This window comes from Microtus pennsylvanicus, chromosome 21 (genome assembly GCF_037038515.1).
Source record: "Microtus pennsylvanicus isolate mMicPen1 chromosome 21, mMicPen1.hap1, whole genome shotgun sequence".
Lineage (NCBI taxonomy): Eukaryota > Metazoa > Chordata > Mammalia > Rodentia > Cricetidae > Microtus > Microtus pennsylvanicus.
The window spans coordinates 874233-889727 of NC_134599.1; the positions used below are offsets into that span (position 1 = coordinate 874233).

At 41.5% G+C, this 15495-nt stretch overlaps 1 protein-coding gene across 2 annotated transcripts in view; it reads left to right on the forward strand.

The window, feature by feature from the left end:
- Positions 1-15495, forward strand: part of Znf398 (zinc finger protein 398) — a 30303-nt gene that overhangs the window by 921 nt on the left and 13887 nt on the right. Inside the window, exon 2 of one of the 2 annotated variants that reach the window (XM_075955739.1) lies at positions 5279-5674. The exons of the other annotated variant lie outside the window; for it this stretch is intronic. Coding sequence (XP_075811854.1) covers positions 5279-5674 — 396 coding nt within the window. The remainder of the gene's footprint in view (positions 1-5278; positions 5675-15495) is intronic. 2 annotated transcript variants of the gene reach the window in all.

Sequence of the window (15495 nt, forward strand, 5' to 3'; positions counted from 1 at the left end):
TTGTTAACGGAACCTGCCCCACATTCCAACTATCTTGAGAACTATTTGTTAACGGAACCGCCCCACATTCCAACTATCTTGAAAACTGTTGGTGGAATCACAAAAAGAATGTTTCCCGCTTACACCAGGTGTGCTGACTGGTGACCTTTGCTACCCCGGCAAGGTTCCTTCCTACCCCTACCCCCCACCCCAAGCCAAATTCCTCATTCAAGGGCTATATAAACCTCAACCCTTACCCTAATAAAGGGAGACCTTGACAACAGAACTTTGCTTGGTTTCCTTTTTCTCTCCCGCCCATGATTCTTTCAGGTAGTGCCTCTTCAGACCCTGAATAACTGGACCTGCTGGACGGGTCAGTTGTTTAACAGAACGTTCTGACTGGAAAGTATTGCTTGTGTTTGCCACCCAAGAAGCCATTGGTCAGCTCAAAGAGACGTTTTAATAGGTCAGATGGCAGGCAGGTCCGCTGAGGAAGCGCTAGGAAGTAAGAGAAGGAAGAAGAAAACGGGAGCATTGGGTTTGGACGGGGAATAGAACAGAGGAGAATACCATCCCTACTCCTGGAGCTTAATTTTTTTTCCAAACCAAAAAAAATTTTTTTTTAAATATTTATTTATTATGCATACAATATTCTGTCTGTGTGTACGCCTGCAGGCCAGAAGAGGGCACCAGACCTCATTACAGATGGTTGTGAGCCACCATGTGGTTGCCGGTAATTGAACTCAGGACCTCTGAGCCATCTCTCCAGCCCCCCCCCCCCAAAAAATTTAAAAGATAGTAGAGACCATCATGCTGAAAGCTGTGCACATACTTTTAATTCTCTAGTCGTCTTGTTTAGGAGGTAAAACCATGGCTCACACTTGGGAGTCAGAGCGGAGGATCAGAAATTTTAGGATATCCTTGGCCAAATAACCAAATTATGTATCTTAGAAAAGAAAGAAAGAAGAAAGAAAATAGTAAAAACAGGAAATTAATTTCAGTGATATGTGTTATTTACCCTAATGCATGCAAAATTTCAACAGTATTGAATATTACAAAATTGTTAATGAGATTTTACAGCTTTTCATCCTAAGTCTTCACACCATTGTTGATTTTTTTTTTTACCATTGTTGATTTTTATACGCAGTGTATGTCAGTTGAGCTGACCACATTTCAGGTCCTCACTGATCACATGGAGTCAGTGGCTATGGTACTGACCAGGGAAAATCTGTTTTATGACAAAGAATTGGGAAATACTGATATTTTTAATTTTGAGAAACATTTTTAGGGGCTGGAGAGATGGTTCAGCAGTTAAGAACATTTGTTGTGCTCTCAGAGGACCCTGGTTTAGGTCCAGCATTCACATGGTGGCTAACAACAATCTGTAACTCCAGTTCTAGAGTATCTGATGCCCTCTCCTGACCCCTGAGTGCATCGGTATGCACATGGTGCCACATATATACACAGTGACACGGTACTGATATATATATAAAACAAATAAACCTAAGCGATTTAAAAACATTTCTAATCTTTGAGAATTTAATAGAATGTATTTTGATCATGTTCACCCCACTCATTCTCCTAGCTTCTCCCAGGTTCACCCCCCTTCCTTTATCAGTGTCCCCCAATTTTGTACCTATGTGTCTATATGACCCATGGAGTCCAATTTGCGCTTCTCATATATTCCATCTACCAGAATGTGGTTGACCTGCCAGGAGCTACACCCCTAAAAAAATGGGCTTTCCCCCCCCCAGATGCCGTCAGTTATCCATAGCTCCTCAGTTATGAGGTGGGAGCTCATGAACCTCCTCTTCCCCTTCTATGCTGTAATGTTGGCTAGCTTGATTTTTTTTTTTTCAAGAGAGGTTTCTCTGTAGCTTTGGAACCTGTCCTGGAACTAGTTCTTGTAGACCAGGCTGGTCTCGAACTCACGAGATCCGCCTGCCTCTGCCTCCTGAGTGCTGGGATTAAAGGTGTGCGCCCTGCTGGCTAGCTTGATCTTATGCAGGCAGCCACAGTAGATAGGAGTTCGTGAGTGCCGAGGTCTTGACACGTCCAGAAGACACTGTTTCATTCCAGTCCAACCTTAGGTCTTAGGACCTTGTTGCCCTTTTTCCACCATGGTCGCTGAGCCTTGGGGTTTGGGCAGTGGTATGGATGCCCCATTTGGTTGAGCACTTCACTGACAATTTTTTTGTTTTAGTTTTGTTTTTGGTTTGGGTTTTTTGAGACAGGGCTTCTCTGCTGCTTTGGAGCCTGTCCTGGAACTCACTCTGTAGACCAGGTTGCCCTCGAACTCACAGAGATCCACCTGTCTCTGCCTCTCAAGTGCTGGGATTAAATGCGTCCACCATGAACGCCCAGCCTAACAAATTTTTTACTACTATGAGTACTATTGAGTCTTTTTGAGACAGAATCTTGCTATGTAGCCCCAACTGGCCAACATATAGATCAGGCTGGCCCCAAACTCACAGAAGTATTTCTGCCCCTGCAAGTGCTAGAACCAAAGGCATTTGCCACCACACCAGCTGTTTTTTTTTTTTTAATGTACCTAATAAGGTAGAAGGGGTTGGTATTAAGAGTACAAGTGGAGAGATTGGCTTTAAACAAGATCAAACTCCTTTGAGAAAGAAAGGACCCATGTATTATTACTGATAGGTTTGGTGTGGGAAGAAGTATAAAGAAAAAGAGTTTAGGCCTAATTTCTTTCCTTTTTTTTATAAATATTTATTGATTTATTATGTATACAATATTCTGTCTGTCTGTATGCCTGAAGGCCAGAAGAGGGCACCAGACCTCATTACAGATGGTTGTGAGCCACCATGTGGTTGCTGGGAATTGAACTCAGGACCTTTGGAAGAGCAGGCAATGCTCTTAACCTCTGAGCCATCTCTCCAGCCCTAGGCCTAATTTCTTTAGTTTCTTTTTTTTTTGTTTGTTTTTTGTTTTTTGTTTTCTGAGACAAGGTTTCTCTGGATATCCCTGGCTGTTCTGGAACTCACAGAGATCCACCCGTCTCCCCTCTTCCCCCTACTTCCCAATGCTGGGATCAAAGGCATGTGCCACCGTAGTCTGACTTACTTCAGTTTTCTTAAAGTAAGACACCATGTCATCTCTGGAGTGTAAGGTGCTATGTGAATAAGTCTCTGCTCTCCCTGTGTGCTCCCTAAATCAGAAGGTAGAACATCCATCACCTAAGAATGTGCTTAAAGCACACCATCTCCATTTTCTTATCACACTTGCTGAATGAAAATATGGATTTTAACTGGATTGTCAATGACTTTGTGGGGCTGGGATCAGGATTTGGGATTAAGGTCTTGCTATTGTAGCCCTTGCTGGCTTGATACTCACTATGTAGCCCTGACTAGACTCAAATTCAGAGCAATTCTCCTAACTCAGTTTCCTTAATGCAGAGGACAACATGGGGGAGTTGTGATATGGGATTCCCCTCTATATGATGTGAGTACCATTGATGAATAAAGAAACTGCCTTGGCCTGTTGATAGGGCAGAACTTAGGTAGGCGGGGAAAACTAAACTGAATGCTGGGAGGAAAAAGGAAGAGTTAGGGAGAAGCCATGGAGCCACCGCCAGAGACAGACACAATGAAACTTTGCTGGTGATGCACAGATTAATGGAGATGGGTTAAATTAAGATGTAAGAGTTAGCCAATAAGAAGCTAGAGCTATTCCAGGACAGGCTCCAAAACCACAGAGAAACCCTGTCTCGAAAAACCAAGAAGCTAGAGCTAATGGGCCAAGCAGTGTTTTAAATAATATGGTTTTTGTGTGATTATTTTGGTTCTGAGCTACTAAGCTGCCGGGAACCAACAAGTGACCTCCTTCAACAGAGTTGATTCTCTTCTTCCACCATTTGGGTCCCAGGAATTGAGCTCGGATAATCAGGCTTGACTGCAAGTGTCTTTATCTGCTAAGCCTCCTCACTGGCCGATTGCCCAGCCTTTTCTAGTTGATTCTTTTGCACATTAGTTTGAGAGTTTGCAGAAGCCTGGAGGGCACTGGATAGTGTTGGTAGTGTCAGTGAGCATTGACCGTTGGTGTATGACAGCATCGCACATGGTTGTATGATTTACTTTTGTAGATCTCACCCCACTGCTTGTAGAAACAAGGAAAAAAAAAAAGTGAATGATTCAACTCATTTAAAGTAGGAGGTCAGCTGAGCAAGTGACAGTAGTGAAATGGGGTTGAAAGGTGGCAGAAATGGTCAAGTAGGGAAGAAAGCAAAGCCATGTACAGGTGGTAGGCCAGGGCAAATGCAATCATCATAGGCTAGAGTTATTACTGATGGATTGAAGATCAATGAAATGAGACTAAGACAGTGCATGAAGTGGAAATAGAGGGCTGTGGCCGGAGCGGTTTGTCAGGTTCAGAGAATTAGGCCTAGAGGAGGCTTAGTCCAGCCTCCTATATTTGTTGTCCAGATTTCTTCCATTTATGATACTCTGTTTCACAGTACATTCAGTAATGAATAGCCTGTGACTTCCTTGGAAAAAAAATCTAATTCTGACATTGTTACCCGCCTGAAAATTCCCATCTATTTTTCCACATCTAGTTTGTCCTTTGGAGTTTTATAGTATAAGATTAAATAAACCTGTTCTACTTTCAATTTCATAACCCTTGAATATTTTAAAATAGTTGTTGTATTTTCTCTAAACTATGCATCCTCAGTCTGTCAGCTATTACTAATTGGTATAGTTGTAGTGTATAACCTCAGTGAAAGACAGAGCTAGAATATAAATTCTTAAGAGATTTGTCATAGAGCACTGTGGTAAGTAAAACTTGGTGAGAATTCTTTGCCTTTTCCAGAGATAGAGGGGGCAGCAGCAGCCTGAACTTCTGGACTCTTTAGTAGAGAGATGGGCCAGATTGGTCCTAAGAAGTGAGTTTATTTATCTTTATCACTATCTTTCCCAGTCCATCCTTGAACCCACCAAAACAGTTCCCTTGGCTTTTGATGCCTACAGGTTTCAGAGCAACAAGGTTAACAGGGAAACTTAACTTTTTTTGTTTGTTTGTTTTTGTTTTTGAGTCAGGGTTTCTCTGTGTAGCTTTGGAACCTGTCCTGGTGTTTGCTTTGTATCCCAGGCTGGCCTCGAACTCACAGAGATCCTCTTGCTTCTGCCTGTGGAGTGCTGAGCTCAAAGGTGTGCACCCCCACCACCCGGCCTAAAACTACTTTGATTAATATCAGCTGGATAGTTAAGGAGCTCTTATCTGGTTGTAGTTTAGTCAGGAGTCCTTCTAACTCAACGTCTTGCCCCCATCTCTCCATTGCATGTAGACTTCTGAATGGGACTCGGAATGCCTTACATCTCTGCAGCCTCTTCCTCTTCCTACACCTCCAGCAACAAATGAGGCACACCTGCAGACCGCAGCCATCTCCCTGTGGACAGTGGTGGCTGCTGTGCAGGCCATAGAGAGGAAGGTGGAGGTCCACAGCCGGCGACTCCTCCACCTAGAAGGCAGGACAGGGACAGCAGAGAAGAAACTAGCCAGCTGTGAAAAGACAGTGACTGAGCTTGGGAACCAGCTGGATGGCAAGTGGGCCGTGCTGGGGACCCTGCTGCAGGAGTACGGGCTGCTTCAGCGGCGGCTGGAGAACCTGGAGAACTTGTTGAGGAACAGGAACTTCTGGATCCTGCGGCTGCCCCCAGGTATTAAAGGAGATATCCCAAAGGTAATACCCCCCTTCTAGGTTACAGCAGTACCACTAGCTCAGACACTAGCTGTTTAAGGGTAGTCTTGGTCAGTCAGGTACTTAGATATTTTTATTTCCTCTTAAAATTTCTTAGGTTGATGGAACTCTGAAGGTACTTTACGTTTGTCTACTTGAGAACTCTACTATGTTCATATCTTCCTTGCCTTTCTTTGTTTTTGTGAGACAGTCATGTAGCCAAGACTGGCCTTGAACTGCTGATTTTCTGCCTATATCTCCCAAGTGTTAGGATTACAGTCATGGGACAACCGTGGCTCAGTACACATTTAGAGAGAAAATCCATAGTTGACTCTTTTTCCTCTTTTAATATCTTTCACTTTTCATGTATATGAGTCACTTCTCTCTTTATAAAACCATTTGCCACAATCTTAGTGAGAAAATTAATTGAGTTCAATTTCATTGAAATCCGTTAATTTGAATTTGGTTGACAATTTTGGTGAAAAGTTAGAGGGAAGACAATGTAAGGGATTATAATCATGTGGTTCTGATAAGGGCTTGGGTCGTCTGTGAGTCTAGGCTGTCATTCATGGAGCAAGCATGCTAAGATGCTAGCACTGTCTTTTGAAAGAACTAGTTATAAAACAGGAAGGAAGTTTTGATGATCACTGTTTGGCAGCGAGACGCCTAGTTTCCAAACATACTCTTTCATTTATACAATTGTTCATAGACACAGGCCTTTTTAATTCTATAAAAATGTTTTTTGGGGGTAGGCATGCCTTCATTCCTAGCACTCTGGAAGCAGAGATAGGAGGATCTCTGATTTTGAGGCCAGCCTGCTGTATATAACAGTTCCAGGGCAGCCAGGAATACATAGAGAGGCCTTGTCTCAAAAAAACAAAATTTTTTTTTTGGCTTACGAGTTTGATATGTAGCCCAGACCTGCTCACAACTTAGAATCTTGCTTCAACCTCTCAAGTAATGGGGTTTCAGGCATGGGGCACCATACTTGGGTTCCACAAGTATTTCTTGAATACATTTTTGTTTATTTTATATATTTTCTCAAAGAAAAAAACTAACATGTAAAACATATTTAAATACTTTGATAAAAGTAAAGTCAGGTTCTTGTTAGTGTTGTTTTCGTATGGATGCCTGAGAAAGTCTCACTAAGAAAATGATATTTAGCCAGGTATAGTATCATATGCCAGCACATGGGAGCCAGAAACAGGTGATCTCTGTAAATTTGAGACCAGTCTATGGTACATAGGGAGTTCCAGGCCAGCCAGGGATATACAGTGAGGCCCTGTTTTAAGGGGTAGGAGTGCAGGGCTAGGGAGATGGCTCAGTGGTTAGGAGCACTGGCTGCTCTTCTATAGGACCACAGTTTGATTTCCACTACTCACATAGGCTTGCAAGTGTACATACATGCAGGCAAAACATCCATGGACATATATATACACACACACACACACACACACACACACACATATATATGAAATTGATATTTGAGCTGAGTGGACTTCAGGAAGAGGCCCAAGATTATGAGAAGATCTGAGGAAGAGCTTTCCAGGTAGGAAAGTCCCCAAGGCACCAAAGTAGATTTATAACACAGGAAAACGAAAAAGGCCAGTTAGCCAGTTAGCCAGTGTGCATGCTTGACTAGAAGCACGATTGAAGAAACAGAGTGGAATCATTGAATTCTCATTGTTCCAGGGATTACCTGCTTTGGCATGATGACACACTATTTTAATCTTAGTACTTAGGAGGCCAAGGCAGGAGATGGAAATTTGATGTTTTGTTTGAGATATGGTCTCTCTACATAGTCTTGTCTGACCTAGACCTCACTTTGTAGACCAGGCTGGACTTGAACTCATAGATGTCTGCGTGAACCTGCCTCTGATTCCCAAGTTCCCCAGTGCTGGCATTAAACCTCCAGAATGGAGGTTTGAAATGAGCTGGGGTACAAAATAAGACTTTATTCTTTTTATGTTTGTTTGTTTGTTTTTGAGACAGGGCTTCTCTGTGTAGCCTTGGCTGTCCAGAAACTTACTCTGTAGATCAGGCTGGCCTTGAGCTCACAGAGATCTGCCTGCCTCTGCCTCCCGAGTGCTGGGACTAAAGGCGTGCACCACCATAACTTCTCACCACCCCTGGCTCCTGCAAGACTTTATTATTAGCAAAAATAACAACAACAATAACAAAAAAGTCAACTGGCTTGGTATACTTTAACATTTTTGGAGTTCAAAGTGGAATAATTTTAAAAACTCCATAGACATTATAATATATGACTGATACTATGACCTTTAAGACCAAGGAAAGGAATTTGAGTTAGAAACCTAAGTCCAATGAGAAAGAAACTGCAGAACTTGAGTACAGGAATTATTTCTGGCTTATGCTTAGAAAAGTTATGCTGGCTGCTTTGTGGAAATTTGTCGAGGCAAGAACAGAAACAGAGTGGAAATTGTGAGGGAGCATTAATAACAAGAAAGTGGGAGTGGCTTGAGTGATGAAGCCATGGCCATGAGATGAAGAGAAGTAGATAGACGCGGGAACTGCAATAGGATTTTATTTGCTGGGAATGAGAAACAACTGCCATTGTAAATTAACTGTGGGATGATTTACTTAGAACTTAGTGTTCTGTTTTACTTATTTCAAGGCTTATAATTTTCTTAAGAGTCCTAACTTGCCCAAGATCTTATGGCTACCAACAATAAACAGCAGCATTGTGTTTTTAACCTAGCTGGATCTGCAGCATATACTCTGTGGATTTACTGACTCTTAGGCTCTTAGTTTAAGAACTGAGAGATGCCTGGCTGGTGGTGATGCACACCTTTAGTCCCAGCAGAGGTAGGCAGGTCTCTGGGTTCAAGGTCAGCTTGGTCTACAGAGTGAGTTCCAGGACAGCCAGGGATACACAGAGAAACCCTATCTCAAAAAACCGAAATGGGGGGGGGGGGATGAACAAGAGATGGATCACTTGTTGCTCTTACAGAGGATCTGGGTTCAGGTTCCAGTCATCTATAACTCTAGTTCTAGGTGATCCGGTGCTCTCTTCTGGCCTTTGTAGGCACCAGGCATGCACACAATACACTTAACATACATGCAGGCAAAATACTCATACAGGCACATAAAATAAAAGTAATCTTTATGAAAAGAAAATGAACTTAGATGATAACATAGAAGGTAACATTTCCTTTAAGATACTGATATGGAGCGCTCACTAGAGATGATCGCTCAGACCCTCGGACACAGTGTATAGCCAACTGAAAAGTCTTTATTCCGGCAGACTGAGACCACACTCAAGAGTTCAGGGCCCTGAGTAGCCCCCTTCCCATCCTCACTTCCACTCCCATCCAGAACATAGGGGTTTTAAAGGCTGAAACCTTCTGGTTCCTCGCTCAGTAGGTACAGGGGGCTTTATAGAAGTAAGCAGTTTGTAGCTATCAGTCTTAACGGAAGTAAGGTAAGTTGTTAACTGGAGGAGTTCTCCACAAAGAGGCAACTAAGATGAACAGTTAGCTGGAGGGGGTTCCTTACAAACAAGCAGTTTTAACAAAGGCTAAGATAACTTAGCTAGGACACTCTGTCCTTTGGTTCCTAGAATAGAGTTGGGTTGTTTTCCATGGGCTTTTCCATCAAGGAGATCAGATTCTAGTTAAACCTGAAATGGCTTCAGCAAGAATATAAGATGGAGGAACCTCTGTACTGGCTTGCCTCATTACAGTGCCTCACTGGGCAATGTTAGGTTCAAGAAGCTCAAGGAAGGGTGAAGAGACCTTGACACGGAGATAGTATTGTCAGTTATGCGTTGGGAGAGGCATCTCTAGAGAGAGTGGATAACAAGAGATAAGCTTCAGAGGTAGAAGGAGTCATCAGAAAACACCAGTAAATTAGCAGGAAAGCAATCATAGAGTGGTGGGAACTACAGGGCTAAGGAGAATTGTGATTTGTGAGTTACAATACTGGGAAGTCTAGGAAGGTAAGGATAGTGAACGTGATTGGCACTGTGGCTGTCAGAGGAAATCATGACATAATTTGCTTGACTGGCAAGATAGAGATAGAGGACTATTAGAATAGCACAGTTGTAAACAGGAAGCGAAGAAAAGAATGGTAGGAATAGAGTTCCATTCCTCCCTCTTTCCCTTCCTTCCTCCCTCCTTTCTTTCTTTCTATATAAGTATAGAGCTATTAAAAGTAAGGATCTGGAGAGCACTGACTGCACTTCCAGAGGGCACAGTTTTTATCCCCAGCATCTACATGGAGGCTCACAACCAGTTCCAGGGAATCTGCTGTTGGCCTCCACAGCCACAAGGCACAGACACACAAGCAGGTAAAACACCTACACACATTTTTTAAAAGTGAGAGCAAAACAGAATACACTCCCAAGACTCCTCAGAAGCTGGTATTGCTTTTTCCCTTGTCTTTCCAGAGAGAATTTATTAATACTGCAACAGATGTGTATATTATATACCTACATGCATTATGTAGAGATATATAACTTTTACATAATTGTATATAATACAGATTATTCATGTTGTTTTTGCTTTGAGTACAGTATTTTATTGTTATAAAATAATAACATCTTGGTTTATGAAATGGGGACATAACCATTACTAATTTTAATAAACCATACAGAGTTATCCAAGGTGTCATAGCAAAGGAAATTTCAAGTTACTTTCCATGAGTGTTGTAATATGAGCGGCGGGGCTGCATCCCCGGCACCCGGCCGCCTACATGGCTAGCTCTAGCTTATGCCCTGAAATAATTACACGGAAACTGTATTCTTTTAAACACCGCTTGGCCCATTATATTTAGCCTTTTCTCGGCTAACTCTCGCACCTGGACTAGCCCATTTCTAATAATCTGTGTAGCCCACGAGCAGGCTTACCAGGAATGATCTTAACTTGCATCTGCCTGGAGTGGGAGAATCATGGCGACTCCCTGTCTCAGTTTCTTTCTCCCAGCATTCTGTTCTGTTTACTCCTCCCACCTATGTTTTAACCTATGAGGCCAAGCAGTTTCTTTATTACTTAACCAATGACCTTCCTCCATCATTTCCCCTTTTTCTGTTTAAACAAAAAGGAAAGGCTTTAACTTTAACATAGTAAAGTTACATATAACAAAGCAGTTATCAAGTAAGAATTACAGTTACAATATTTATATCTACTTTATCTTTTATCATAACAATGGAAAACTATATCTATCCATTCTTCAGCTCCATCAAAGACTCCAGAGGATATAATATTACCTAAGCAAACAAGAAATCAAAACTCTAGAAATGACAGAGACATCTCGCTGCCTGGACAGTCACCCAAGGTTCCTCTGTCTAGTTGGGGCGTCCATCTTCGGCCTTCAGGCTTATAGTATCCAGCAGACATTTCCATGAAGCAGGAAATTTCAAAGACAGTTCAGTCACTACCTGCTGTGTCCTGTAGAATGTCTCGCAGACTCCTTCATGAATCAGGAACCCCGAAAGACCATCTCACCTTTAGACAAATTCAGCAGTCCTCTCTCTGCAGGTTCTCTGTGTGTAGTTTATGCATCAGTCCATGCAAGACTTCAAGGTGTGGTAGCACACGCCTTTAATCCCAATGCCTGAGAGGCAGAGACAGGCAGATCTCTGAGAGTTCAAGGACAGCCTGGTCTACAGAGTTATTCCAGGACAAAGATATACAGAGAAGGCGTCTCAAAAAATAAAAGTAAAAATAAATGAAATAGAGTTAAAACAAAGCTGCACAAAGATGGAAAATACACAGAAAATATTGATACTGTATGCTATTATGTTCTCTTTGAATTGTTTGAATGCTGAGGAAGGAGCAACAGCTGCTAAAAGATATTCGTTTATAAAATGCTGCTGAACTAATCCAACATAGATATTTTGGAAATGCCTTGACTTTGAAATTTGGATCTAAGGACATGATGCTTTGGAAAGGAGTTTCTTACTTTGTTTTCACAGAGGGTGAGAGTCTGTGGATTGCCTCTATTCCAATATGGTATGATGGACCACATCCTCCTGAAGGGTTGCTGTGAACACCTTCAAAAAATTACTTCACTCAACTGCTGACTGAGATGAATCTAGCACACAGGTTATACCACGAAAGACCGAAATTACAACGCCCCCATTCAGCAGGAAGTAGTTTAGAGAGAAAAAACTGCGCCCATGTTCCCAAATATTGTTTATAAATGTTCTTTTACATTTAAAGGGGGATATGATATAGGTATGAATAATTTGCATTAGTATAGATTTTGCTTTATTGATAAAGATTTAAGGTCAATTTTGTTGTATGTATATGTATTTTTGATCTTGATTAAGGCATTGTGATTGTGTAGTTCATGTAAAAATGTAATGTATATAGGTTGTTAAAGGATAATTATCAATAATAGTCAAGCTTGTAGTCATGTTAGTTAGATTTTCTAGATATATAGAGATATGTTTCAGTTAAATAAGCATTCTTCATAGCTTTCAAAGATTATAGAATATGGCATTTAAATGTTTTAATAACTTAGGGTTTTTCATGACAATGAGACACTGTGCTCCTGGTAGCACCAATCTACTTCAAGAAGAAGATGGGCATCGAAGAGGCACCTTATGGAGTTTGATAGCCATTTGGGCAAGAAACTGCTCTTGCCTGGACTATTGCATAAACTGGACACAGAGAACCCACAGAGAGAGGACTACTGAACTTGCCTAAAGGTGAGATGATCTTTCAGGGTTCCTGATTCATGAAAGAGTCTGTGAGACATTCTGCAGGACACAACAGATAGTGACTGAACTGACTTTGAAATGTCCTGCTTCATGGAAATGTCTGCTGGAAACTATGGGCCTGTAGGCCGAAGATGGATGCCCTAACGGTACAGAGGAACTTTGGATGACTGTCCAGGCAGCGAGATGTCTCTGTCATTTCTAGAGTTTTGATTTCTTGTTTGCTTAGGTAATATTATATCCTTCTGGAGTCTTTGATGGAGTTGAAGAATGGTTAGTTATAGTTACAGTTTTCCTTAGTTGTGATAAAAGATAAAGTAGATGTAAATATTGTAACTGTAATTCTTGCTTTATAACTGTTTTGTTTCATGTAATTTTGCTATGTTAAAGTTAAAGCCTTCCTTTTTTTGTTTAAACAGAAAAAGGGGAAGTGATGTGGGAGTGTCATATATCAATCTGTTGATTTCATTGGTTAAGTAATAAACAAACTGCTTGGCCTCATAGCTTAGAACATAGATGGGTGGAGTAAACAGAACAGAATGCTGGGAGGAAGAGGAAGTGAGGTAAGACGCCTCAGAGAGAGACGCCATGCTCCTCTCTCCTGGGCAGACAGACGCGATTCAGCTCCGACCCAGGATGGACGTAGGCTAGAATCTTCCCGGTAAGCGCACCTTGGGGTGCTACACACAGATGATTAGAAATGGGCTAAATTAATATGTGAGAATTAGCCTAGAAGAGGCTAGATAGAAATGGGCCAAGCAGTGTTTAAATGAATACAGTTTGTGTGTTGTTATTTCGGGGCATAAGCTAGCCAGGTGGCCGGGGTGCTGGGGACACAGCCCGCCACTCCTATTACTACACATGAGTGTTAGCTGGAATATTTTTTTTAACTTTATTTTATGTACATTGGGTTTTTGCCTGCATGTATGAGTGAGGATGCCAGATCCCCTGGAATTGGAGTTACAGACAATTGTGAGCTGCCATGTGGGTGCTGGAAATTGAACCCAGGTCCTCTGGAAGAACAGTCAGTACTCTTAACCACTGATCCATCTCTTTAGCGCTAGCTGAAGTCTTATTAATATTGAGTACTCTGATGTATATTTTTACTTAATACAATAATCCTTTGAGGGGATTTACTTACCATTTTATAAAGAAATAAAGGCTTAAAGTTTAATCAGAGTCAGACATGGTAGCATGCTGTTTGGTTTTTTTCTCTTTTACTCTTTTGTCTCTTTGTGGGGCCCACCACCCAGCTCCCAAATAAATCACACAGAGGCTTATTATTACTTATAAATTCCCAGCCTTAGCTTGGCTTTTTCTAGCCAGCTTTTCTTAGATTATCCCATCTATCTTTTGCCTCTGGGGTTTTATCTTTCTCTATTTCTGTATACCTTACTTTACTTCTTACTCCATGGCTTGCTGTGTAGCTCGGTGGCTGGCCCCTGGAGTATTCTTCCTTATCCTTCTTTTGCTCCTTGATATTTCCTCCTTTTTATTCTCTCTGCCTGCCAACCCCACCTATCCTTTCTCCTGCCTTGCTAAATAGGCCATTTAGCTCTTTGTTAGACCAATCAGGTGTGTTAGACAGGCAGAGTAACACAGCTTCACAGAGTTAAACAAATGCAACATAAAAGAATGTAACATACCTTTACATCCTTAAACATATTCCACAGCATAAACAAATGTAACACATGTTAAAATAATATTCTACAACAGTAGCACCTACCTGTAATTCCAAAATACAGGTGGCTCAGGCAGAAGCATTTATTTGTGTTGAAAGCCAACCTGATCTGCTAATAAGTAAACAGGCCAGTCAGAGCTATGCAGAAACACCTAGTCTCAATAAACAAAAGCAAAATACACACACACACACACACACACACACACACACACACACACACACAAAGCAACAACAAAAAAACTAGATTAAAATATAGCATAGTTTACAGAGTGATTGCCCAGTATGCATGAAACCCTGGGTTCGATCCCTGACTCTAAATAAACTGGATATGGTAACACATGAATGTAATTACATGTAATCTCAGCATTCAGCGGGTGGAGGCAAGAAGATGAGGAGTTTAAGTCATTTTTCAGCTACACAGCAAGTGTGAAGCTAGCCTGTGCTTCATGAGATTGCTTCAAAAAACACAAAGTGAAAAGGTCGGATGTGATGGCTCATGTCTTTAATCCTAGCATGTGGGAGGCAGAAGTGTGCTGACTTGGGTTTTAATATAGAATTCCCTATTGGGTGTTTTATTGCTTCTCTTGGGCACCTTCAGATGTTCATTGGGATCACTTAAATTAATTATTAATTAATAGAATAGCAGTAAAGGTAATTTAAAATTATATTGTACCTAGACAAGTCGATGACATTTAAACTCCAAAAGCATATATAAAATATTTTTTCTTTCAGATATTTCGTTATGAAAATAAAATGCATTTAATTCTGGTCAAAATGTACTGAAGATTTGGATTGAGAAATGTGACTGTTGGTAGAGTACTTTCCTCTAGTGGACCAGGTCCTCCCTTTAATGAGTGTCTTATTTAGTTATTTTTAATTAATGTATTTTTTAGAATTATATTTTATTTATTTTGTCAGGTGGGGCACATGCTTGCCACAGCCCATGTGTAGAAGTCAGAAGCAACTTTTTCAGATGTCAGTTCTCTCCTTCTACCTTGTTTTTAAGTCAGAGCCTCATTGTTTCTCTCACAGATTCCTCTCATTCCAGGAATCCACCTCTGTGGGCCTTGCACAAGTGTCAGGCTCTTTCACGTGCTGCTCCCCCTCCCTGGTCTTAGATCTGTGAACTTTAGAGGTTATAAAGGACTCTGAGACCAAAAGGTTTGAAAATGTCTGGGCGAGGACTGCAGCTGCTTCTTTTATTATTATTATTTTGTGTATGGATGTTTTGCCTTCATGTCTGCACACTGGGCCTGATGCGGGTCAGAAGAGAGCACTGGACTCCCTGAAACTGGAGTTACAGATAATTGCAGGCTGCCAGTTAGGTGTTGGGGAATCAAACTTTGCTCCCCTGAAAGAGCAGCCGACCAGTGCTCTTAGCCACCTCTCCCTGCTGCTGTCATTCTCTAGGGCTCACATAGCTCTGTATCTCCCAGTAGAGATGTTCCTTCCAAACCAGCT